The sequence below is a fragment of the Platichthys flesus genome, chromosome 11, assembly GCF_949316205.1.
Source record: "Platichthys flesus chromosome 11, fPlaFle2.1, whole genome shotgun sequence".
In the NCBI taxonomy this organism is placed as follows: Eukaryota; Metazoa; Chordata; class Actinopteri; order Pleuronectiformes; family Pleuronectidae; genus Platichthys; species Platichthys flesus.
This window is the reverse complement of record NC_084955.1, coordinates 5,898,176-5,924,401: the sequence shown is the minus strand read 5'-3', so window position 1 is coordinate 5,924,401 and position 26,226 is coordinate 5,898,176. Positions and strand designations below refer to the sequence as shown.

The 26,226-nt window shown below is 42.0% G+C and overlaps 1 protein-coding gene across 1 annotated transcript; it reads right to left on the bottom strand.

Annotated features, from left to right (window-relative positions):
• Positions 1-1,723: 1,723 nt before the first annotated feature.
• Positions 1,724-14,198, bottom strand: LOC133965103 (basic helix-loop-helix transcription factor scleraxis-like). Its single transcript, XM_062399508.1, has 3 exons — positions 13,266-14,198; positions 12,693-12,909; positions 1,724-2,428 (listed from the first exon to the last, which is right to left on the bottom strand). The coding sequence occupies exons 1-3, from the start codon at positions 13,649-13,651 to the stop codon at positions 2,390-2,392; spliced, it is 642 nt and encodes a 213-aa protein (XP_062255492.1). The 5' UTR covers positions 13,652-14,198; the 3' UTR covers positions 1,724-2,389.
• Positions 14,199-26,226: the final 12,028 nt, after the last annotated feature.

The window sequence follows — 26,226 nt, the reverse complement described above, 5'->3', positions numbered from 1 at the left end:
GGAAGGCACGCCATGAAACAACATTTTTCTTTAATCCTAAATTTAAATCTACACCTTTTCCCCCTTCAACAGTTTTGCAATTTATATTAATAAAGTAAGTAATACTCTTGATGACAACACTCTTAGGATAAATTAACTCTAAACCATTTGCTGCTGCTGATAGTTAAAGGGTGTTTTAGAGTTTTCACACACTAAAAACCTGCTGTTTTTAGTCCCTTGCACTAAAAATTGTGTTTTGGCAGCGTGATCAAGTGACGTTGTCATTTCTTGTTGGTTGTTTTTCTTCACCAGACACTTGTCACACTGTAGGAAAAACCTCCATAATTGGCAACTCGATCACGGAAACTGCTTGTTAGCATTGTTAAAAAATAATTTGGAAACACCAAACCGGTGCAGTGCTGAGGTCTGCCTCCTTTAAAAGAACGTCTCGTTTACATCTCACTTAATGATGGAAAAAAGCTTGAGAAATGCCACAGGGGTTTTATAACGCTGGACTAGGACACCATAGATCGGCTGTAGTCTGCAGTAACAGATCCTCTCTTTCCAAAGACGTTTCAGTCATAAAAACCTATGATAAGTATGAAGAGAATCCAGCACAAGCATCTCTCAAACATCAGCCACGAAATGCAACGTTTCCAGGTAACCGCAGCTTTGGGTTTTCCTGAGAATTGCATTTCTGAGATTTGCTGCAGAATCCGAGGGGTGTAAAACCACTAATTCAGCTGTATTTTAACCAGTGATTAGGTGTATGGCAGGGAGAACAGGAATAAAAAGCAAATACACATACTATAAAAAGACATTTTTAGGGCAGCATTCCACATCGCTAATGCCCTGATCATTTTCCATGAAGGCACTGGACGGATTAAGATAAAAATAGAGAAACTCACAGAGAGAGAGAGAGGTAGCAGGAGATGGAAAGTGTGGAGAATGATAGATAGATAGATAGATAGATAGATAGATAGATAGATAGATAGATAGATAGATAGATAGATAGATAGATAGATAGATAGATAGATAGATAGAAACGGTAGATCGGGAGAGGGTGCGTGGTGCGTGGCGAAACACGCTGGAAAGCCATCACAAATCAGACTCTGGCCTGTGGCACTCCAGGGAAAAGAGAGGAAGAGCAGAGGAGGAGAAGAGAGACAGAGCATGTGGAAAGGTAAAGAAGAGGACAGTGAGGGGACACAGGCAGATGTCCAAGCAGCCATACCTGCAGATTCAATTCCGCTCTCTCCTTTTTTTTCTGCTCCTCAAACCCCTCTTGTCCGCCTCGTCCTCTGATGCGCTCTGTCTCTGTCTGCTCAGATCTGAGCGCCCCAGAAGAGAAGAAAGACAGAAAGCAAAAGAAGGAGGTAGTGTGTGATAGACAGACTAAAAGAAAAGTAGGAATCAGGATGATGCAAGATGCAGGTGTAGTCACTGTGGAACTTGGATTTATGCTGCACTGTACTGCGTCTTTGGTGAAGGGATTTTTTTGTGTGCCTCTTCCTGCCTGAAGGAGCAAATGTATGCTAAAAGTGCCATTTGGTTTTTGAATATCTGCACGACACAGGGAGGTTTCGCAGTGGAAACTTTTCTTAATGTCGATCTGTTACAAGTGGGGGGGGATCAGGACGAGGTTTGTGAATGCAATCTGCCCTAAATACCACCAACATACGAATGAAATCTACTTCCAGATATACAAAAAGATTTATTGGTCATCTTGAGTTATTTTCCAGCATCAACTTCCAGAAATTATTATTAGAAATAACCAATATACCACAAAAGTTCCAGCATGATTTTTTTGTAATGCCATAAACTGTATCAATAGCCATCGCTTTGTACCTTAAACCAATTCTCATTATTTTTCCATAATGTCATATGCCTGTTAAATAACATAGTTTCATTATATAATGTAATGTCACATAAATATACATTTATATTTCAGTTTACACATTAATAACACACAGCTTTTGAGTACAAACATCTTTCATAGGTTTTGTGTTTTTTCGATCATGTGCCATAAGTTCCACTGACTCTGAACAAACAGTTGTTGAGTCAATACAGTACAAGGTCTCTCATAAGTGTTGTTGAAAGTTCTTCGTGGTGTTGAAAAGGAAGAAAAAGCCCATAAAAAATATAGTTAAACATATCAGGAGTGTTTGAATCATATTTGAAGACACTGTAGAATTAAACATTTCATATAAAGCAAAATACTAAGTCAACCGAAAAAAAAAAACGCTTCATAAAGTTCCTTGAAAAGTCCTGGAAGTGCTATAGAAGTCCTTGAAAAGTCCTTGCAATGGATCACAAGTCTGTACATCTTCAAGTTGCAGAAATTGTAAAAATCACCCAAAGTGCTGTCAAAGTGACGAGCCCTTTATCCACATGGTGTGCGTCCTCACTGTTAGCTCCTGATGGCCGTCTTCCTGTCTCGGTCTTTGTTCTGCAAGAGAGAAAATCACACTGCTCATCAGTTCAAGACTCAACATCCCAATCGGTTCAAAAGGAATAATTCACTGTTTTGGTAAATATGTTTATTTGCCTCATCGACTGGACTGAATCCACTCTCTACGGACTTAACCTCAGTTCTCCTCAGGAGAGTGTGTGTGTGTGTGTGTGTGTGTGTGCTGTGTTACTGTCGGATTAGCCCGGCTAGCTGTTTCCAGTCTTTATGCTGAGCTAAGTTAGACAGACATGCAACATAAACAATGAAAAGAGAACCGATTTTCCAACGTAGTGAAATAATCCTTCAAAAGATTTGTTGAGTTGTTGGCGACAAAGAAAATGTCACTTCAATTTTGACGAGTAAATAATTTTTCATTTTAATTTTTGTGTCTTTAGTCTGTCTTTCATTAACTTGTGATAATAAAACATAAAGGTTTATAAAAAGTTTATACATTTATAAAGCAGTGACTCATTGATGTCAGTTTGTCATTATTGTGTCATTCAACTGCACTACATCTAAATATAGAGATGATTCCTGGAAATAGATCAACTTTCACTGTAATCGCTGACACAGTAAATGAATGTGGGTTTGTTTGTAGTCAAATTTAATTTGATTTACTCAAGCACACGCTGTACAGTAGCATGCATTCAATAACTGTGGTCACGGAGACTGTAGAATATGTCTTTTCTAAATTTCATTATGGGCTGAGCGGTGACATCATGAAAAGCTGTGTGATGATGTGTTTCTCATTTATCTGTGGTATCAGAATGGAGAAGCCCTGATTTCCTGGCTGGCGCTGGAGACTTTCTCTATCTGGCCAGGAAAATCACATCACATTTTCCCTCCCCACCTAACCTCTGCTCCGCTCGACTGTCAGGCCGTCTCCCACCAGCTTTTCAACAGTCACCGGACTTTTTCTAACTTGACATTGGGGTGATACTCGCTCCAGCTTCTGTAAATACTTTTCAATTGATAAATATTTCATGCTGCTCGTGCTATTATAGACAGATATTTAAAAATCCTATATTCACAGTAGACTTCGGTTCAACTCGTCTACACTCTTGTCCTCCCCTGACTTTTCTTTCCCCCCCTCTCCCTCATATTATCTCATCTAACCGTGTCCACTGCCGCCCCCCCCTCGCCCTCCACTCATCGCCGAACACCTGTTACACATTTCCTCTCTCAGACCGTGCACAAGATGTAGGTGTTTGGAAAAATCTGCTTGACTGACATCCACAGAGGTGGGTAGGTGTTTGGACGGGTATCAGGAGGTAATACGAGCGTGAGATCATAGGATCTGGACAGGAATCAATCCTCCCACTGATTGAGGCGAGTGCGAGGAGACACAGGAACTGTTTCCGTCAAATCCAACGTCCAGCTGGACCCAGAGCAGAGGGTCATTATTACATCCCCAATAAAGCACCATTGAAATTATTTTACAGTTTTGTTAAATGTAGTTTTTTTGTGGTATGTTGAAGTGTATGTAGAGAAACTTTTTCTGAAACTAAGTTTCAAACAAAAAGATTTAAAGGTTATAGAAATACCAGACTTCATTGCAGCCATGAGACTTGTTGCATTATTGTGTAAAAATCAAATCTTTTATACATCAGTGTTGTTAACTCATCACTACTCTTCTCTTTTCCCATTTCATGGGATCCTCTCCGCTAGTAATTACATTCATTACCAAACCAAACACTTTTCACAACATATCAATGGAACAGCTAAACATTGACACTGAAAGTATCTGAAAATTGTTCAGTGTAATATTGTTTTTCCCAAAGCATCTGCTTTTGAAACACATCTGCTAATAGTGGCTAAAGCATGATTGGACATTTTTTTTGTTCAACAACTCAACACTCAAATCTGTGCAAAGATCTTTTTAATTTTTGAGCTTTCTGTTCGAGAACTTCCTGCCTTGAAGAAGATCTCTGCACTCTCAGCAAATTAAAAAGATATTTTACAGATTTGAGTGGAGGGATACTTTTTCTTTCTCTATTTCCGTTGTATAATTATGTTACCTGACTAAATTTAGAAAAAGATCACGGTCTTTGTTAGATTAAGGAAAATTGTACGAATTCCCAAATGCGGTATAATTAGACAATCAATGATCTGTTACTAAGTCCGGGAAAATAAGGTGGAGTGCCAGAAACTGGAAGCTGAAATGACCTGAGTATTGTTCTGCCATCTGACACACGGTATAATCTGCTTGGAGTTGTCTCGATAAATTGTGAATAAGTTAATGATTGCAAACAGAGCCTGTAAAACTTTTGGCCTTACTGTACAGCATGACTGCTATTGAAACTTTCTACTATATAAAACCAACAGCTTGAAGACGGGAGCGCACACGCAGCCACGCTAGACTCTGGTGTTTGCTGGAAAGCTTTGTGGAAAATCCTAGGTCTTTATCAGTGGAAATAAAAAGGCGATGCAGGTTAGCGGGTACATGAAAAATCTCTCTCAGAAACCATGCATGACAATTGGATAATTTACCAAATTACATGAACTGACCATGAAATCGGCCCACGCCTGACTGTGAGCGCCCAGTGATAGTTTGAGAAGCACAGCTGGAGCTGGGGGGGGGGGGGGGGGGGTCAGGCGGAGTGTAGCTGGTTCAATCAAAGCAGGAGGAAGAGGGGAGGGGGGCTCTGAGACCGGCCTGGTAGTCAAAACAATCTCCTGAAGACTAATAGAGCATGGTCGGATGACATATCCCTCTTTTCCTCTCCAAACACCCACACACACACAAAGACATACCACTGACGTCCCGAGGGGGTGATTTGTACGACACTAATATGATTACCTGATGATGTTTACTTTAGACACAATATGATGATATTAACACACTGGAACAATATTATTGTTTTATCAAGGTGAAAACAGCCTGTCTTGACTTTAATGAGAAGATAGTAAACACACTCTTCGCAATATCTTATCAAATTCAAACTTGAATATTGTTTTTCTGAAGCTCAAACCCATGCTGTTACTTTACTTATAACTGTGGATTTTTCCATGCAATCTCTCTCTCTCACTCTCTCTCTTTTTTTTTTTTCCTGCGTTAGGCCGCTCTGTCAAACACAAACATCTAATTTAGTTTCTGGCTGCACAGGGAGAGGAATGACTGGTTGGAAAAAAGAAAAATAATTCCATTTGGGCACTGGCCTGAAAATCATATAAGGCTGTTGGTATTCAACCATGAAATGAAAACTGGTAATATCCCTTTAGTTTATCGAGTGAAAATATGCGAATGTGAGTCAGCGTCTCGAGTGGCTACTAGAAGCTGTAATTATCCTCATAAATGATCATCGATTAGAAGATCTGAGACCTACATTGTAGAACGGTACAATAAATAACACGTCAGACATTTAAAAAAGCTCACTAACACCCGAATGAGCTGCAGTCAGCCGTTATGTGGCTTGGACACATCAGACGTGCACTTCGTGCTCACTGTGACTTGCTTAAAGGCATCCTGATGACGTCTGAAAAACACTTGATTTATCTGATTGCTTAATCAGATGCAGTGTCATTTCCCCCAGTCTCAGACTTCTGCACTTCATCATCAGTGCCAATAGCTCATTACCTTCATTTGATCATGGCTAAAGAAATAACACAATTTAAACAGCATATTCCTGCTTTTGTCAGTGTTGTACACGTTTTTAAAAGGTTTGCTTTTTGTCTGGCTCAGCTTTCTCCACTTTTGTTCTAATTTGCTCCATGGGCAGCCCTCTCCCCACAGACCAAACGACAACAGAATCATAGTTTTGCTAATAGATTTTGTTAGTTATCTGACCCGACTTCTTGTGTTGGTGTTAAATTAGGCTTTAACTGCTTCCATCTGTGCTGCAAATATACAGACAGGTCCATGCATGAAGGCATGCAGTCATACACAAAGCCAGGCCTGCAGACACAGACACACACTGGACGTGGGTTAGAATATATTTGAAAATTGCTTGCGGTGTATAAGCCACACTTGGTGCACTTGATTAGCATAGTTTGAGTGAGGCGCAAACAGGCAAAGCTCTCGCTCAGGAGTCAACACCAGCATTATGTGTAAATAGGGCATTTAAGTTTTCATCTATGAGTCTGAAACGTCTGCTTCATGCACACAAGTGACGTAATGCTTTTTTCCAGTGAAAACAGAATAATAATCCCAACAACTGCAGAAACCACAGTCATTAGCGTCCTCCTGTGCGTCCTATCCGTGCATTTAGGCTCTCTTAATACTCACGCTTCATTTGATCTCTACAAAAAAGCTAAGTGTAGTTTCGGCACAGTTGAAAACCAACTGTCCAAACTGGAGGATAAATGGCGAAGTTGATTATCCTGCTGAGATGTTGGCTGTTTCTCTCTCCCTCTTTCTCCCCTTCCCTGTCTCTGTTTCCACAACTTCCTGCACACCATTAGTTTAGAAAGTGTTGAAAGAGCAGTCGTGATCCAGAGCTCTTTAACTGAGTAATCATATATGAGTTTTTTTCTGGTTGTCTAGAGAAGCAATGAACTGCCGTCTGGCTGTAAATTTAGAAAAAAATAGAAGTGCAACGAAATGCTTGATAAAAGCATGTGAGTGTGGTGCACTGCAAGCCTGTATGTCAGTCTTTTTGTGGTCGTGCAATATAGTGTGTGCCCGCATATGTGTATATGTGTCATGTGTGGGTGTGAATGTGTGTGTGTGTGTGTGTATGGAAGCAGGGAGGGCGTTTCGCAGAGAGCGGTTACCAGGCTTCTTTAGCATCACCATCAAAGTCCGACGTCTATGTGTTTCTAATAGCAGCTGAATTAAACACTGACTGTACAGGCCTCAGCAGAGGATAAATCATTTACAGAACAATTAGCTCATTTGTTGCTCCGCTCTGCACTGCCAATGACTTCCAGACACAGAGAGCTGGCCGGGGTCTGTGTGTGTGTGTGTGTGTGTGTGTAGGCAAGGACAAGTACAATAATTTTCTCTCTAATTTTCTTTCTAAAACACATAGATATACACTTAGATTCAGCCCCTAAACACACTCATTTGCTGTCACACACACACACACACACACACACACACACACACTAGAAGAGATAAGTCAGTCTAGCTGAAACAGTTCAGTATGACTGTGTTTCCATTCACCCTGCTTTTCCAGTCACACACAAAAATCATTAAAATCAAAGCAGCTCAGATGTAAAAAAAAATGATATTCATGATATTAGAGGCAGTGAAAATTATTTTTTCATTTGTAGAGAAAATCCCAAATGAATTAGACTCCTTTCAGCTGGAATTAAATTGGGGTTGGGCCTTAAAACGCTTGTAAACTCAACTAAATGTAATCGTCTCAAAGGGGACCGTGGTCTATTTGCAGCAACCACACAATAAGTATCACGGGAGTTATACTTTTTCCGAGATTTTTTATTTTGTTTCCAAACATATAAATTCTTCTTTTAATCCAATCAAGTCGAACGAGCTTCTTTCTTTTTAAATATAGGAAAGAGTTTGCACTTGTCCCATTCGGGCTTCGAAGGAAATAGACCAGTGCTACTTCTGTTATTGGCGGACCCATCACAGATTCTATTTAGGTTTGCCACTGAATTGAAATGACCCTGTGCCTGCTGCAGGCCAAAAGAAAGAAGCCGGAGTTGTGAAGGAAGCTGTAAAACTGCGTCAAGCACCACGGCCTAAAGACAACACATTGGACAGATGGGCACGCGTGAAAAACCTTGTGTTTTTTATATTGTATCTCTGAGTAAACACCACCTCAAAGTGGTGCAGCTGGCTGCCTCTGTAGGCACAAGTAAACACATGTTTAAGTTCAACTGCAGACGCTCAGCCGGTGAATTTCAAGATTATTACCGACAAACTGGACACAATAAATTTGTGATAGTTAAAAAAGTCGTGCAGTGGTCCTGCTTCAGCTCCAGTCCAGGCACCTGACAGTTGCCCTGATCAGCAGAGGCCTAACACAGGATATCTGCATCAATCAACCAGACAGCACTGGGACTGAAGCAGCCCTCAGCTCACCTCAACCCTCTTCTAAAGCCCTGTACATCTCATTCACAGATGGAACCATCACGACCGTCCCCTGCTTTTTTTTTAATTCCTGCATATATCAAAGTCACCTGCATGCGAGAGAGATGCACAGCAGTTTGTCAAACTGCTGGTGCCCGACCCCTGAACAGTTTTTTTATGAAAAGTCAAACTTCTTTATGATATATGTGGATGTCTGATGAATAGTCTGGCTTCTGATAAAAACATAGGAAGTAAAGTTTGGCCTATATCACAGATTCAGCAGGGGAAGATGACATCTAACAGAAGCACAGCTGAATGCATTTAAAATGAAATCAAACAGCTCTTATTAGCGGGAAGCATCTAAGAGCTCAAACTGAGGAGTACCTAAAAAACTCTTCAATAAAAACATGGAAAACTGTTTTATTTCTTTTGTCAACATCACTTTGACATCTACAGTAGAACATCAGGTAAGATATAAGATAAGATAGGTATAAGATATTCAATACTAAATCCTTCAAATTATCTATTTCATTTCGAAACTCACAAACACTTGAACATTAAGTTCCACAGATAATGAATTCACATTAGTATTCCACTGAATATGTAGCATGGTGTCTCTGTGCAGTAGTCATTACAAACAGACTGCTGTTTTGAAATGGTTATACTGTATACACACATAATAGGAGGAAATGAGCGTATACTTTTCTCACGTTCGCTCCTTCCCACGTTGGAAATAGATGTAATTGAGGTGGCGGCTCTAAGCAGACCTGACAGCTGTGATGAACCTCAATAGCCATAAAAACATACAAGGAGAGAGCGCCCAGGACACCAAGTCTCGTTTTACCTTCACAATCGTTTCCTCTCTGTAATCACCAGCTCTGCCCTTTAGCCCACTTAAAGGCTCGGCACGGCCACTTTTCCAAGGAGAGTGAAATGCTCTCAGCCTCTGCCAATCACACTTATCCATTTAAATGCCCGTTGAATGGAGAACCACTTATTTTCTCCTTAAATAACTTTCAATGTAATGATATACATTTTATTTGGCCATCGATTGTTAGACATATGTTAGCACCACTGCAACACAATTACACTCTGAGATGGGTTTCACCTCGTTTTATCGATGTTAACTCATTATTGTTAAGTCACCTGTCTGTGTCAATATCTTAATATTGGTAGATTCAAATAGATTCCTGGTTATACATTTTTCTTATTATCAATAAATCGGATTGAAACCAAAAATGAACTGAAATGAACCACTGTCTGTGTATTGAAGCCTGATACAACATATTCGGCTCTTCCATAGAGCTTAATAATTGAAATGCCTCATCGCGCGACATGCTTCCTCATTAACATGAAGAGGGGGACTCTTTGACTCATTACATTCTCCTGCTGCTGTAAATATTTCCTGAAGAACCATTTGTGTGTTAATGTGCTGCTGAAGATAGTCTCCAACAAACACACCTACACCGTATCCAACGGCTCAGAAAGTGCGACGGCCCAGCAGTTGTAGAAATTTACGGAGCCATAAAAAATACTTTAAATATTATGTGTGAGAAGTTTAATTTATTTATTTTGAATGGCGTGATTGGTTTTAAAAGATTTTAAATATTAATTATTTTCCATGTACTTTTTTTTTTTTTAACAAAAATTGAAGTCACACTTCCCCTTTGTGTGTTGTGATGCGAGCCTTTGTGTTCTTTGTGCATGTCATGTGGTGCATGTGAGTCCCTTCCTCTGCCGGCATTGGCCCTCTTTCACTTTTATAAAAACAAGATAGCTCCAGCTCTGATCCACAGGGATGTAACCATGTCACCTGGGTGGCCATGCTAATTTTCTTTTCTTTTTAATACAATGTCTCCACACAGCACGATTCTAGCCATGTTAAGAAGCAGCTTACTGCTTTACCAAGCAAAGCATCTCAAATGGAGGCCCATACCGGACCTGCCTGGATCGAGCACTATGGGATGGGAGGCGACCGATCAATAGCTAGCTGGAAAAGTGTTTTTTTATTTTGTTGGCTCTCTTGTACACAAGGTAACTTTATTCAGTTGTTCATTTGTGATTTTGGCTGTGTGTGTCTAGGAGCTGCTTTCATTAAGCTTTACGACACCGTGCTGAGGAAGCGAGGCCACAGGTGTTGCTCACGAATACGTTGTTTTGGTGCCAGAAGATGTGCTAGTGTGATATCTAGTGGCAATGAATATTGTTTATATAACCTTTTATTTGGTAGACAATTGAATTGACCATAATTGGAACTGAGGGAGGTTTTTATATCTTCATATGTAATTTCCAAAAAGCTTCTTCTTAATCTTTCCCTAACTTTCACCTGGATTCACCTCGTCCTCGCGTTTCAGGGAAAACAGTAAAAATGCATCTGGCAAACTGTACATCTTATATAACAGAGAATAATGTGATATTTTATGGAACTAATAAAAAAGCGTACTGTGAATGACACTAAGTAACATAGACGTGGTCACAGTGTCTGTGTTTGGTATTTTTGATGTGAGAACGTTTCAAAATTGTTCTCTACCCAGCGTGCGACTTTACAGGTCAAGTAATGCGTGCGCAGTGGAGAGCTGACAGCAGCAGATAGTGTTACACAGCTCCGACTGACAGCTCTGACCTCCACCAGGCTGATCGATACGCAGAGAGAAGAGGGAGAGCCGGGGGAATGAGGGAAGCTCGGGGAGCGAGTCGAAGCGGAAAAAGTGAACCAGAATGAGGAGGGTTTGAGAGTAAAGGAGGAAGGGGATAAAAACGATGGATGACAGAGAGAACCAAAACGAAAAGGCGACAATGGAGAGGCCGAGACAGGTTTCAGATCAGTTATCTCCCAGCTAAGGGTGTCTGGGTCGGACACCAAGGACGTCTAGGCTTTCACTCACAGAGGTTCAGAGGGGAGGCCGGAGGGCGGGGGAGACACACTGCTGGGACTCAGGTTATCCCCCAGCTAAAGGGTCTCTGAGTTTAGACACTGTGGAGGGTATTAGCTTTCACACACTGCTGGGGTAACGGGGGAGTCTGCCAGATGTCAGCTCCTTACCCATAAATCCTGCTAAATGGGCAGCGGCTATGGGTTAGAGGGGGAGAGTCGAGTGGACGTCACCCCTCTATCATCTTCTGCGATGTTTGATGAAGTCGGAGCTGGAGTCATATAATTGGATAACAGTCATCTGATGTCAGCTCTTCATCCCCCGTTATTTCTCATCAGACTGAAGACTTTCCTCTGCTGAGAGTGTTCTTGATTATGTCTGTTTCCTGTGCAGAATCAGTTAAATATGAGTCAAAATGTGCACAGGATCAAGTTCTCCTATTCGGAGTCTCTATGAAGGTATAGACGGACAGTGCAGCAGCGGAGGAAGTGTGGAAAAAGCGTGCTACGAAATGAGAAGTTTTTCAAAATTTTTCCCAAAGTAAATTCAAGTGATTCAAGTGCAACAAAGTGCAATTCTTATGGGTGAACAAATACCTGTATTTTGCACAGTGACATCAAATTCCAGTGGAACAAACTCATTGCCAGTTAGCAATCGGTTTATCTCGGGTCAGTTGGAGGAGTAATGATTAAAACCTTCTCATATTCGGCCTGACGTCAATACATTCTTGAAATTATACACATGGTTTTGGATGGATTTCATGGGCTCCCGGTCGTAAATCTCGCTCGCTGCATAAATACCCTTGTAAACTTGAAATTCATATTTTTTTTAAATATAAAAGGAAAAAAACAATCACCACATTTTGGATTGGACAGTTTTTACGTGATGGTTTTGCACATTTCTTTGTTTAAGAGTGAACGGCTCTGCCTCTCTCAGACTCAAAAACAATCACTTGCATTCACTGTGGTGTCCAGTGAGTCTCAGAAACCACCTTGAATTCCAACCCACCTGCTCGAGTCAAACTAACCCCCAACAGGACAATAACACACGCTCATTCACCCCAGAAGAGAACTTTAAAGAGGTTCTGCTTTTAAAAATCCCTGAGGGCCAATCAGTTTTATAGGCACAGTCACTGATCTCAGGTCAGCTTTAAACACCAAAGTGACCCTAAAGCACTGCGCGGTTTCTCACAAGAAGCTTCTTTCTATTTTCCTTATTTTTTTCTTCCTGCAAAATCGGACTCATTTGATCTCTTTGGAAATCGTTTTTTGACAATGATGGCACTTAGTCTTGTTGTAAAAGAAGGTTTCAATTAGACAGTTTCAATGGAGGACTACATATATTATTTTTGATTTGACCTGTTAACCGTTTCCTTTTGTTTACTTCTACTGACTCTAGTTTTTCTGCTCACCATTTTCCTCTGGTTGCTGAGGCAGAAAGTACAGATGTGCTTGGGCTGAGTCGATTGGTCAGATCCTCGGGTGGGGGAGGAGTTGACATGGAAGAACGGTGGTGAGGGAGCGTGGCACGGCTGTCCTTCATGAAGTCCCTCTCCCACTAGCAAGACGTTCCCCAGATGACTGATGTAGCTGCTGGCCAGACGTAGAGTCTCGATCTTCGACAGCTTCCTAATCATCAAATTAGAGGGAGAGGTACGGTATTAATGAAAACAAAAGTTTTTTAGAAACTGTGAAAAACCGATGCAATAATCAAAATTGTGTTAAAGTTTTTGTAATGCAATTCAAAACAAGGTGCAACATAAAGACAATGATGCTTGATTTTAAATGTGTCTCAGAATGGCCACATCCTGGGCATAATTAATGACACCTTTATTAAATCATCTCATAACTACAAGCTTGTTCAAGAAATAATTAACAGTGATTAAATGGTATCTAGAGCAATATCAGGGAGTTCTTTTTCCCTTTTTTTGTCTGTGATCCTATTTGTGACAAGACCAAACGTCGGGACACAGGCTGCTCTCTACCTGTCTGCAGGCTCGGTGGGGATGAGTGTGCGCAGCGCCGTGAACGCCGTGTTGACAGAGTTGGTGCGATCTCTTTCCCGCGCGTTGGCTGCAGTCCTCTGGCGAATTTCCCCCGGGGGAGACATGCCTGGCGGGGCGAGCCTTCCCAACATGCCCCCCATACCTACCCCGCCAATGCCAATTCCCGCGCACATCTTCCTCTTCCTGCTCATCTTGATGTGGAAGGCAGACGGGGACGAGGAGGACAGGCGGAAGGCGTTGGAGCTGTGCTCATCGGAGCCGGACCCCTCGCTCCCGTTCTCATCTTCGTCTTCGGAAAGGAGCGCGATGTCGCCATACAAGAAGCGGCCTGCGGGAGGCGCCGTGCGCAGCATAGCGAATGTCATCTTTATCGTGATAAGAGTCTGGCAGCTGCTGATTGATTCTTGTGTGATTTCCACTTGTTGAGATTAAACTTGTAATATTTCTGCAACGATGCTGCTCCCTAAAGGTGTCCACCGCTCAAAATGTCACCTTACCCCCAACGTGTCTTTGCTGCCAAATGTGTGGAGCCAGGTAAGTCAGATGTACCTCTAACAAGGCTGAGTCTATCTTGGCTTCAAAGTTCAGCAAGTTGATCTTGAGTCAGAAATCAAGAGGGACTTGACCTTGGAGCTGCTGTGTCACAGGTGGCTGCAGGTTCCACGACCTTCTTGTTTTTCTCTCTTGGTTTACACAAATCACTTCACAGGTCAGTTCCTCTCTCAGTTAATCCTGTGGCAGAAAGCACATGATGCAGTCAAGTGGTTGTGGATTTCTCCTATTCTCCTGTCAGGTCCTTTGTTTCTATATCTGTCTGTTTCAAGTCCAGATGCAGACACTACTCCCAGTCCGTGGCAGTGGTTTGACTCTCTCTTGCTCTCTGCTGGTCGCCCCTCTTCCCTCTCTGCCTCTTTGCTCCACGTGTGCCTGCTGTCTGAGTGTTTCCGTCTGCCTCTGGTCTTATAGGCGGTGGGAGGGCCAGAGGACTCCTCCGCTCCTCCCCTGTGCGGTGAGGGTCCCCCGGCTGCTGTCTAGAAGCGGGCCAGAGAGACCGGAGGCAAGAGGCAAACCATCAGCAGGAGTTTGTTTTGGCTGCTCACTTGTGTGTTTCAGGGGAAATCCACCCTAAAACAGAACTTGCATCACCCCAGTCTGTTGGGTGGGTTTGGTGACCTTAGAGGCCACAGAGCCTTATGAAACTCTGCATGAATACTCTATACATATTCAGTTACTTGGATGGTGACTTAATATGGAAATTGAACAGGAATAAAAAGTTGTCAACTGACAGGGGTAATAAAGAGAGGATCTTGAACAGTAGAATCAAATATCAGATGCCCAACACAATCAAACTATTAATATGATCTCATAATAGTTTGGAATATTGTGTTTGCAGGTCTTGACATGGTTCAGTTGTGCAGGCAAAAAAACTGAAAATGATATCCTACATTTTTCCTACTTTTCTCTACTGGCTGATCTTTCTTTTTCCAGATTTATTTGACAGAGCAGGCTACCAGCAAGAGGTAGAACTGGGACTTCGGTTTGCGAAAAATGTATGTTTTCTTCAACCACTTTCTTGACAGCAAGAAGCTGAGAGGCTCAAGTGGTGAAGTCAGAGTTTGACTTTCTCCCCGCATCTTCTTTTCTGCCTGCGGTCTCCCCCTGTGTTTGTCCCTGGGCAGCAGGCTGGGAGGCTGAGGCAGACAAGCCACAGTGCTGGAAGCTGATAGTTCCACCTGGACAAATGTCTGAAGCCTGGAACTGGGTTTATTCATTCACTTGTAGTGTGGAGGAGAGCTGCTAAATTACTCACTTAAACTCCCTTTAACAATCTGTCTTCCTCCTGAAGAGAAGACGATGAAAATAGACAGCAATGGGAGGGGAGACAAGTAGGGGAAATCCCTATGGATCAAACTAATGAGGAAAAGTAATCTCTTTATCTATCTTTCCATCTATCCATCTATCCATCTATCTATCTATCTATCTATCTATCTATCTATCTATCTATCTATCTATCTATCTATCTATCTATCTATCTATCTATCTATCTTTCTATCTATCTATCTATCTATCTATCTATCTATCTATCTATCTATCTATCTATCTATCTATCTATCTATCTATCTATCTATCTATCTATCTATCTATCTATCTATCTATCTATCTATCTATCGATCTATCTATCTATGGCCATCACTGTGTGTTCTAGATGTTTGGAAGATGGAGCTTTGCCTCAGATAGTATGAAAGGTATATTTGACTGCCTTCATCAAACTCTGATCTACTTTTCCAACTTGAAGTCTCTGGGATTTTATTAGCAATGATCATGCAACTTAAGTCTCATTTTCAAGGAACTGACCAACCTTTAAATTTTGTTTCCTGCCTCAAATGCACAGTGGTTAAAGGTCGACAACCTATATGAAACCCAACAATGAAGTCCATAATCCTCAGTAGTGCATTCATGAAAACTCTAAACCCAACTGCCGTTGCTGGTATGCATCTTTTGTGTAGATTGGCAACCGTGAGCTGCTGCTGAAAACTAATAGCACAATGAATAATCTGTCAGAGTTACACAATGTTATAGTCACCATTCATCACTCCCTCTCTTCCCTGGTTCCGCCGTCGTTTTTTCTCCTCTTTCCATATTTCTCTCCCTCTCCTTTGTATCTATCTCTACCCTTCAATCACAGTCAGTAGTGTTTATGCTGTGGTGCTGACTGTATGAACAGGAGCCAGTGTTGGTTGCAGTTGTTGATTACAGTACATGCAAGAAGTGCTGGGAGCAGAAAGGATAGGGGGAGGTATGGTGGGGGGGATAGGTAGGGATCAGACCACTGTCTAAGCACTATAATAAAAAACCCCAGCATGGGTAAAATCTGATCCTCCTCTATAATGTAATAAAAGCTTGGTTTATAGAGAAAAACTGAGAAGCATTATGGTTTTGGCTTTCACTGGTCCTTCAGCTAAAGGTCTATTTATGTACTCACTCATTCATTCTGTCTGTCTGAATGTGGTTCTCGAACATTGTTCATCTCATTGGCTTCACACTTGTGTGTTTACAAGAGCCCGATGAAATGCATTGTCGAATTTTAACGTGCAATTTTGACATATAGTAGGTTCAATATTAATACATTGTGAGTAAAGCATTAAAGAGTGCCTCACAGTCAGTGGCAGTGGGCTAATGCAGAATGAGGTGAACATTATTTCTACGTCCTTTGCAGCAGTGGTCGGCCACTAGCGGCCTGAAGTATAGTGCAGTCAACATGTGAGGCAGAATAAAGTGGAAATTCTCAGCACCACTAACTTTCCACCCTTGCACTCTTGGCAGTCCTTGTGCTGCACATACAATTCCACGACATGTCCTTAAAATACCGACATAGGATAAATGACTGAGGTTTCATGTTACTGTTGTGGCTTGAGATGTGGTATCAGCAACTGCAGATCTTACATGGAATAAGAGTTCAAGGGAAACCAGCAGCACATCCAGTCAGTGAATAACTAACGTTTCTCACTCAGCCCTGTTCCCTACCAGCGGCCCTGCTCCCTCAGCAGTGACCTTTACTGCAGATCACTTTCCTGCTCTCAGGGCCTCACCTCAGGGTGTGACCCAGATTCAACAGCTCGTAAGATTGTATTTTTGTAGGTATTGCATGTAATGAAAAGCCCAAAGCAAAGCAGAACAAAAATAACCAAATCACATAGTGAAAACAAACTTTTGACAACCAGCACTGTGGTGTAATCCAGCAGCTGATTTGTCTTGGATGGTTGGAAAAGCAGCACAGCAATGTGGTAAACAGTGGGGTTTGGCTCTAGTGTCGGATCTGCTTCTGATTGTTAAAGAATAATCAAATAATGAGTCCAATGGATATCTCATCAGTTCTTTTACCAGCTCTGAATTAGAAAACAAGGCGATCTTTGATTTGGAGCAACAGATCAGTCCAAAATTAGAATGGCACTCAGTAGTGTAACAGTCACATCAAAAAGGCCACATTGAGTCTCTCAGCTACACGTTGGTGGTGGTTACGTGTTTCTACCTCAAGCTGTTGCCATACAGCGGATGAAAAACCCTATTATTTCCAAACCAGCCTCCCTTGCTGTGATCCATCATTACATGCATTAGCATGATCCTCCTCTGATTTGCATCTCCCACGAGCGTGTGGCTGCTCTAACTTAGGATCCATTTCTTCCTGAACCGTTGCCCACAGGCCAGAAAACATTGAACTGAGCAGAAAGCAGACTGTACGACTTTTCGTCATCACTCATAGTTGCGTTTGGTCGGAGGATGTTGTAGGAAGAGGAATAGCAACATTATAGCCCAGTAATAGTCACATTTACATAAAACTACAGTGAGTGGTGGCCTAACTGCACAATTCAGATTTTAAAGCTCAGCTAAAGAGACACATTTTGTTATTTACTGTTAAGTAAGTTACTGTACTGTCAGTGTGTTACACTTTCAGCAGGGAGTTGAGAGCAGTGATTTTGTGTTTATACTTAATGGTGGCACAGCTCATTTTGCAAACTTCATGTCAAATTGTCCGTATCTTAAAACAACGTGTCTCCAACAACTGATATGTGGCAATTGTACGAATTGGTCTCATTTCTAAATAATGATAATTTATCGAAAATTCCTTCTGTCTTACACATTTTTAATTGGGTAAGTTGCATTATGAACTTGATGGTGCATTGATGCAAATCAGTGAATCTTATGATCAGAATTGTGCTGTTCAATAGAGGAGGTCTATGTAGCAAATAGGAGTGATTTAACAATATATTTTCACAAATCTCCCCAAAATGAATCTAAATTAAATATACAAGTAAAACAATCCTGATGCTTATTAAGCAACAAACCCAACAGAGTAACTAGGTTGTAAAATGAATAAGACTGACACTGCTAAATTTGTTAAATGTTTGTCTGTTGATTTCTGACAACAGGACTAGGAAACAGCTTATTGGGGATGTTGTTGTACATATGATGAAATCTCACGCACGAGACTATATGTCTGTGAAAAGGTAACATCCCTCCGATAGCAAAGGTTGGTGATTCTTACTTGGACCATCAGTATGAACGGGTCTCACAGAAGAAAAAAAGTCGGAGGGGTTTGGGGACAAGAAGTCTAAACTGTTTGAGTGTTACGGCTGTTGAGCTGGAAGTTGCTTCAAAGCTCGAAGTGAGAGGAACTGGTGGTCATGGGTTGGTGAGGAGTCATGGGATAGTTAATTATTCTCTAAATATTCTTTGTAACTGTTTTATATTACCTTTTCCAACACCAGTTTAACCAAAGAGTAAATCTGTTTATTGGGATAAGGACCTTCAGTCACTCTCTCTGACTCTGGCAGGTCGCCTTCATGTCTGCTGTATTGCACACCAGATTTTAAATGTCACACATTGGACTCTCCTTTTGCTTACTACGTTTGGACTGAGTTGCTCCCTTTCAAAATGCTTGTTTGCACAGTTCCAGAGAATAGTAATGATTTTTTTTCTAAACTGAGATCTCCCTTTAAATATACAGCAGCGACGGCGGCAGCAGCAGCAGCAGCAGCAGCAGTGGTGGCGGCTGCAGCAGCACAGTAGTAGAACACCATCTGATAGTCATTACCCCTCCCCTCTCCTCCCAAACTCCTTTCTCCTCCTCTTCTCCTCTCGCTTGATACTCTTCTCTCAGCTCAGACCTATTATTCATTAGTCTGATGAAAAACACCCACAAACGTAGCCAGGCTCAGCCTCGTGCATACACACACACACACACACACACACACACACACACAAACATTCCCAACTCAGCTGAACTGCTCTGGCGCAGGTCAGGGACCTGTCAAAACTCGGAAGCAGGTCTGGACCTGATATGGTACCACAGAGCAGGCGTCTAGAGGGGGAGAGAGACTCCAAGGAGCTACGCTATTTATCGTAGTCCTTGGACAGTCGTTTTTGAAAAGTGACAGAAGGAGGGGAGAGGGGGAAGGATTTCTGGACTTGTTATGATGCCAACGAGCAGACGTCTGGAGAGGGTCATTACCAAAAGTAATTGTCTGCTTTCCTCGCCAGTGAGCGAAGAAAGAAGGACGTCAGGAAGAGGGTAGGAAATGGAAGAAAGCAAGGAGGGATGGTGGAAAGCAGGAGGAGGGAAAAGCGGACAGAAGCAGCAGAGGAAAAGTAGGATGGAAAGGAAGGAAATGAAGGTGGGAGGGAAAGTAGTGGAAGGGGAGAGAGTTGGCGGCGGCCTGCCAACGCTCCAGACTGCATGGTGTATTGCATGGGGAAAATGGTCGGAAGTGCTCGCCCCCCCAACTTGCACCCCCACCACCAATTTCAGCCCCAGCTCGAGCCACACTCGACTGTGCTTCCCAGGAGAGCCAGACTCTACAGCTGGCCTTATTAAACCGAGAGAGGCAGAGAGACAGAAAAAAGACGGAGGAGGAAAGAGAGGTCACACAACTGGAAGACATCAGTTGAAACCGTGCTCGCTCTCTACAGTTTTTTTCCGTTCATATCCCGTTTTATGATAGAGTTTCTCACAAACACACTGGCGGTGCACTGGGTTCAAACACATAGTAAAAAGCTATTGTTTGATTCGACGTCCCTCAGAACGCAGTAAAACAATGAAGCAAATGCTGGCAAATGCAAAAGAGTGTGTGACTTTTATCTCGGTTTGTCTGAAAAGAGAGCGTCTGAAGGCTGTCGTCAGACACGAGCCCTGCTGCACGTGGGTGTCTCTGCTACTTTTGTTTGAATCTCGCAGTATTTGTGAACACAATGGGGCAATAAAAGAAACTTGGACGGATGGGATTCTGTTTCCAATCCGTTATCTGGTGTTCATTGTAACTGAGTCTTTTCCACTCCAGCTCCTCTGAGTTGCCATTAAACATTGAAGCTTTTTGCTTTTGTGTGTGTGTGTGCATGTATGTTTGTGTGTATGTGTGTGTGTGTGTGTGTATGCGTGCATGCATGCGTGTTATTCTCAAGCATATGCTCTTTGTTTGACAGTAAGACACATTCCCACCTGCAGTATTTCCACTAACAGCTGCTAGTGACTGAGTTACGTTGCTTGAATCCATCTCATCTGCAGTAGAGATGCAAGGTCAGGAAAGAAGGGTTCAGATCGGCTGCACACTCATAAGATAAACCTGATGAATTGATCAACAGTCTAGTATTCTCTCTTGGTAAATGTACAGAAGTTTTATTTTATATTATTACAAATATTTTTTTTATATGTGTATTTTCAAGATCAAACAATTTTCCGTCTGGATCTTGTGCAAAGGACACAACCAGTGGATGAACTGAAATGCTACTGGCATCCCTAATTCAACTAGACAGGAACTGACCTCCTCCAAGGCCCAACACCCCTACATTCAATCAAGCCAAATTTCACACAATTGAATATCAGTTTCCTAAATGTACCTAATTTTCAAGATCCATGAACTATTACTCTGAGGAATCAATGGAAAGTAAAAAAAAAAAGTCTTGCAACTCTAAAGAAATTGAAATAAAATTCTTGACAAATTAATGGGTTGCTCCCTGACCCAATCCTTTCCCCAGGTTTCGTATCAATCTGTTTAAAAACAAACAAATCAACTAGACAGGGATGAAATCATTATAATGGTAAGAAAAATGATAATAATAATAATGTTGATAATGAATAATTGGTTATCATACATATGCATAAACAACATAAAATGTCTCTATAACCAGCACAACTCCATTATGTAACTCATGAACATTTGCTTACTAAATGTACAGCTGTAACATTGCTTCCTGAAGCAGAAATATAAATCTGTGTGAATATCAATCAATCAATCAATCAATTTGATTTGATTGAATATGTTGAGCTTCTTTAGATTTCCAAAACCTGAATAAATGATGTGTCAGTTGCAGTAAACATCTTTATCTCCCAGCAAATTGTTTTAATTAGGTGCAAAACTCACTGAACTACACAGCCAGACCCTTCTGTCACACTCTCTCAGCGCTTTCCTTCAATGTAGGTCTGGTTCATATCAGCCAATATTAAACTATGATACTATTCACTTTACTGTAGCCTATCAAACTCTGAGCAGCACTTAAAACTCTTCTCCTGACTGTTAGGCCTCTGTTTCCTGTTGAAACTGTGCCGGACAGAGAATATGAATGGCCTGATGCCTCTCAAAGGTACAGGGATTGACTGGGTGCCAGTTTGGAAGCACTGCCTGTCACCTGTGAAATATTTGCTTTGTTGCAGTATGAACAACTCTGAAAGCTCCCCGTCCTCAGGAGAAGCTGTTAATGGCTTTGTTACAACTGAATCAGTGGAATACAGACAGCTGCAGCTGATCTGCGCCCCAGTCATGAAAGGGAGTAGCTTTGATATTAAAACTCTGAGCTGTGATTACTCAGCTCAAAGACGGCTTCTCCGAGCGCAGCACATCCAGCCTCCTTCTTACTCGCTCAGAGTTATGGACGACATAAAAGCGGCTCCCCAGACTCTGCCGTTAAAGACTCTGGCCGGTAGCAGCTCTATACGTCTCCTGTAACAGAGGAGTGGCGCAGCGGTAGCGGGCTAAAAGAGAAATTAGCTGTGATGTCATCGCTGCTAATGAGGTGGCAGGAACGGTTTGACCACCTGACTCCCTCACCACCTCACCGCTCTCGCTCGCTGTACGCTTTAACTATCTTTTCAACTCTCTCGATCGCTCTCTCCCTTGTTTTTCCTTCTATACCCCCATCTGCCACCATCTCTGCCTACCACACAGTTATTTTTTTTCCCTCCTGGACCGTGTGCTTTGTGCTTAGCCAGGCCGTTTGACTCCAATCACTTCCAGAGCCACGCTTGAATGCAACACTTGGACCGTCTGAGCTCGCTGGAATAAACACAAAGCTCAAAATCTGTACGCAGCTCACTTTGTCTGCTCACAACTGTCGAAATGACAATCAATCTGCTCTCTTTGAGAAAAGCACGAGATGTGTGAGCAGTGAGGTCATGATAAATGTATATCAGCTGAAACAAAAAAATAAATAAATTGGTTCACACTATGGTTTTCCAAACTCTTAAGGCTCTGGTTGGCTCCACTACACGTTCCATGGTGTAATGACTGGCGGCCTCAGATGCCAGGGAGCCCACAGAGCTGACACAGTGAGTAACAGCAGCAAAGGTTGATTGAAAACTACAACTTCAGAACAAATTGTATTTGCTTCAATTGATCTCATTGAGAAAAGGAGAAGCTGTGACATACTATAGTGAAAAAGTTCTGAAAATAAGTTACCTTGAATCAAAACACTACAAAAAGTGTACAAACATTAAAGTCATCGGCTTGTTTGAACCTGTATCGTTTTTGAATCTATGTGTGAAATTGTATTTGAGACAACTTTTGCTGGAATCACAAACTGGGTCACAAATGGAGAGACCTCCTGTTTCCTTTGAAAGGCAAATCCATCAAGTTTTCTTGAGGTCCAACCACAGAGGAACTAAAGCTTAAGGTAACAGTTGGACATTTTGACAAATACGCAGAATCTCTTTCTTTCCACAAGCTGGATCTCACATGCTTCCATCCTAAATATGCTCTCTCTCTTCTCCCTAAATAGGCTCTCTTCCCAAAGGTAAAAAGAGTCTGTGTAATGCTTATTAGGTCAATTTTACCTTCATTTAAAAAAATTTCATTTTTCAGAACAATGTAAGATTTGGAGAGAAAGATAGAGAGAGAGAGAGAGAGAGAGAGAGAGAGAGAGAGAGAGAGAGAGAGAGAGAGAGAGAGAGAGGGAGAGAGAGAGAGAGAGAGAGAGAGAGAGATGAGGTGTATTAGTAGTCCTTCTTCCAATGCAGTTACAATTATTTTTTTTTTATCCGTTATTAAAACCCCTTTCACACAAGCCCCATATATATAAGCTGACACCTGTGGCCCGTATGGGGTTTGTCATTTTATTTTACAATCTGTATTAAAAAATGCTGTGGTACCATTATTTGCTGACTGAGTAAACTCTGAGTTCAGTAAATCTCTCATCTCTGTCATCACTGACAGACTCTCTTGTGCGTTTGAGATGTGCATTTTTCCCCCAAAACTTTTACTGCGGAAAAGTGGAGATGCAAGACAAATAAATATAGAAAGCAAGAGCACATATACTTTTATACTTGATATTGAATTTTAGGAATGCGGAGCAGCAGTGGTTCGACGCTCACTGGCCAGGCCTCATATAAAGTCAAACTGAAATGACTGTGCAGCCAAGGGGTTGAAGAGGAGATATCCTTCCCTTTGTTGATCTGCTTGTTCTGCTCCAGAGAGGTCAGAGGTCACGGCCACTTTCAGAGTTACATTTGTTGACCTGATACAACGTTTTCGTCTTGCATATTCAACTTGGGGTATTTCTATACATTTATCGTTCAGACTTCAACTTTTGACTAAGAATTCCTCTACAGCGAGACTTTCCTCCTGTGTCTAAGCAGAAGTAGAGAATATGTAGCAGCATGTAACTGGTGACAGGAGCAAAGGAGGAAGTCAGGTTATATGGAGCAACAAAGAGGAAGTTGGGGATGGATGGATTCACACAGCACATGACTTTCACCCAGGAGACCGCTCTCTGTTTGCTCTGTGAAACCGCTGAAACAACTTTGTGTCTTTGATTTGTGTTCATGGCACAACCCTGTTTACTGAAGTGAACTCAAACCACAATCCTTCACCGAGTTAAACCAATTTGTTTTTAAGCCTCAAACTAACCAAACCTTGATGGTTCAACAACTTTAACCATGACTGTGCAGAGTTTCACACACATGCTCCTTTGGGCCATATGTGATGGGACAGGCCAATCGACATATTGTCATTGAGCCAGGATGAGTTTATGTATTTCACCGGGAGGAGAGGGACTGCAGGAGGTGTGAGAGTAAAGATCGGTGGTGTGTTGGGAGGGGGAGCAGCGAGAAGAGGAGTTCATTTGATGAACTTGTTAAGGGAGGCTGAGCGTCGAAGTGAAAGATGTGTGAAGTCAGACCTTTGTTTTAAGTTTGTGTGTGTATGTGTGTGTTTGATGTTACAGTCTTGTAAAGCAGCAGCTGGAGAGGGCTGTCCCTTGAGAACCACCGCAGCCGGCTAGTAAACCACACACGCACACTCGAGCACACACGCACATACACGCACACACACGCACACACACAGATGCAGCCTTTAATAAAGCTATTGCTTGGGAAACAGGCCAGACCCGACCAATCCGAGGCTCTTTCAAGGCAGCAGTGACACGGTCATGCTCACATTCATTTTGAGTCACATCCTCTCCGCTGAAAGAAAAAAGTGACGGTTGCTAGCTTTTTCATTCTAACTTTAAAGTTCACCAACCACCTTTGGTATTGACCACAAAATATAAAAAAGGGACAAATAATTCCAAATGAAGGTCTATTGTGATCGTTTCTTTTTTTTTATGCATGCAATTATATGTGTTTTGTCTGCATATGGTTCTACTGTAAAACTGTAAATGTACTGTAAAAGTGCCCCATCCAGATGTGGAGTTAGTAATACAAGCCACAGCAGGGGACAGGGAAACACCTAGTGAAGGCTATGAAGTCAGTAGCTCAGTGAAACTCATTAGAACAGTGGAACACCTGGAAGACCCTGTGAAACCGGACTGAGGTCCATGTCTTCATGTGTGTGTAGTATTTTGCACTTCCTTGGTTCTCTCTGTGCATCAGGAGCAGGAAAGATACTGATTGGATCATGAATTTATTAAGGTTTTTTCTTTTTTCAACCGTTCAGCCACTTGAAAAATCTGAGCAGGTGCACCAGCTCTGGCAACAGGTTTTTGTGTTTGGGGCAAGTCTCTGTTGAGACAAATATTAGCTGCAGACAGAGCTCTGAATTAGTCTACACCACAAGAATCTCCTTATTTAAAGAAACCACTGTTCTTTGCACATTCACATGTCATCAAATATCTTTTTTTTCCCCCTTGATTGTAGGAATTATATTGGATGACATCATGCTGCAGCTGACTGGGAGCAAACACTTATTTTAGAGCTGTGGACCGTTTCCAGGGAGATGATATAACACAGTCCAGATGAGTCCCTCCAAGGACTGTCTCATTATCACACACGCCGCAGCTGCACGACCACTGTGTGTGTGCTTTGTGTGTGTGTGTGTGCGTGTGCGCATGCATGCAGGCCGCACGTGTGTCTGTGTGCATATGTGTCTGTGACCATTTAAACTCTACTTGCAGTCAATTACCAGAAAATGACTTGTGTGGACCATTTTCGCTTAAAAGAAAAAACTAATTACAGGGTTTGGGTTAAGGTTAGGATTGGGGCCGGGATCGCAGGAAAGTCCTGGACTGAGATTGTTCCATGTGGACGACGTGAAACCGGGGCGTAGCCGGAGCACCGCCAGGGTGGGACTGGACGCAATCCAAATCTGATCGCTCCCCCTCTGTGCCCCCCCGACGTTTATAGGCTGTCTTTTCTATCTCTCTTGGGCTTTTTAAAAACACAAAGGTGAGAAGCGCTAAGTAGATCCAGAATTTTTGTTTCCAGATTTATGTCACTAACCTGGCTGAATCTATGACACACTACATATCTGCCCCTTGGTCCAGATCAATGCCTACATTGATGGATTCTTCCTTGGCTCGTGGCACATGCCTCCACCAGGTTTCAGTGAAATCTGTCGTATAGTTTTTGCTTAATCCTGCTGACAATCAAACAAAGGACGAAAACAGAACCTTCTTGGCAGAGGTTAAAATGCCAATTAAAGAAATGCTTTTGAAACATTTCACTTTCCCCAAAGCATCAAAAGAAATCGGCTTATCACTGAGAGACGGAGTTTTGATTAGATCATGTGTTTTAAAGTCTGACATTTCCAGACAACGTTTAAAAAAAAAGATGCTTTAAATCAGATAGAACCCAGAAAACATGTAACTGGATTATTGACAGCCATCTTGGTTCTTACTGAAGAACGTAAATTGCCGTAAAAAACATTTGGTCATATGACAAAAACCATGTTCATCAACA

Coding starts and splice junctions, on each gene's coding strand:
- LOC133965103 (XM_062399508.1), bottom strand. CDS start 13,651: ATGACATTCGCTATGCTGCGCACGGCGCCTCCCGCAGGCCGCTTCTTG. Junction 12,910..13,265: donor CCCACCGAGCCTGCAGACAG/GTAGAGAGCAGC, acceptor TTTGATGATTAG/GAAGCTGTCGAAGATCGAGA. Junction 2,429..12,692: donor TCAGCAACCAGAGGAAAATG/GTGAGCAGAAAA, acceptor TCTCTCTTGCAG/AACAAAGACCGAGACAGGAA.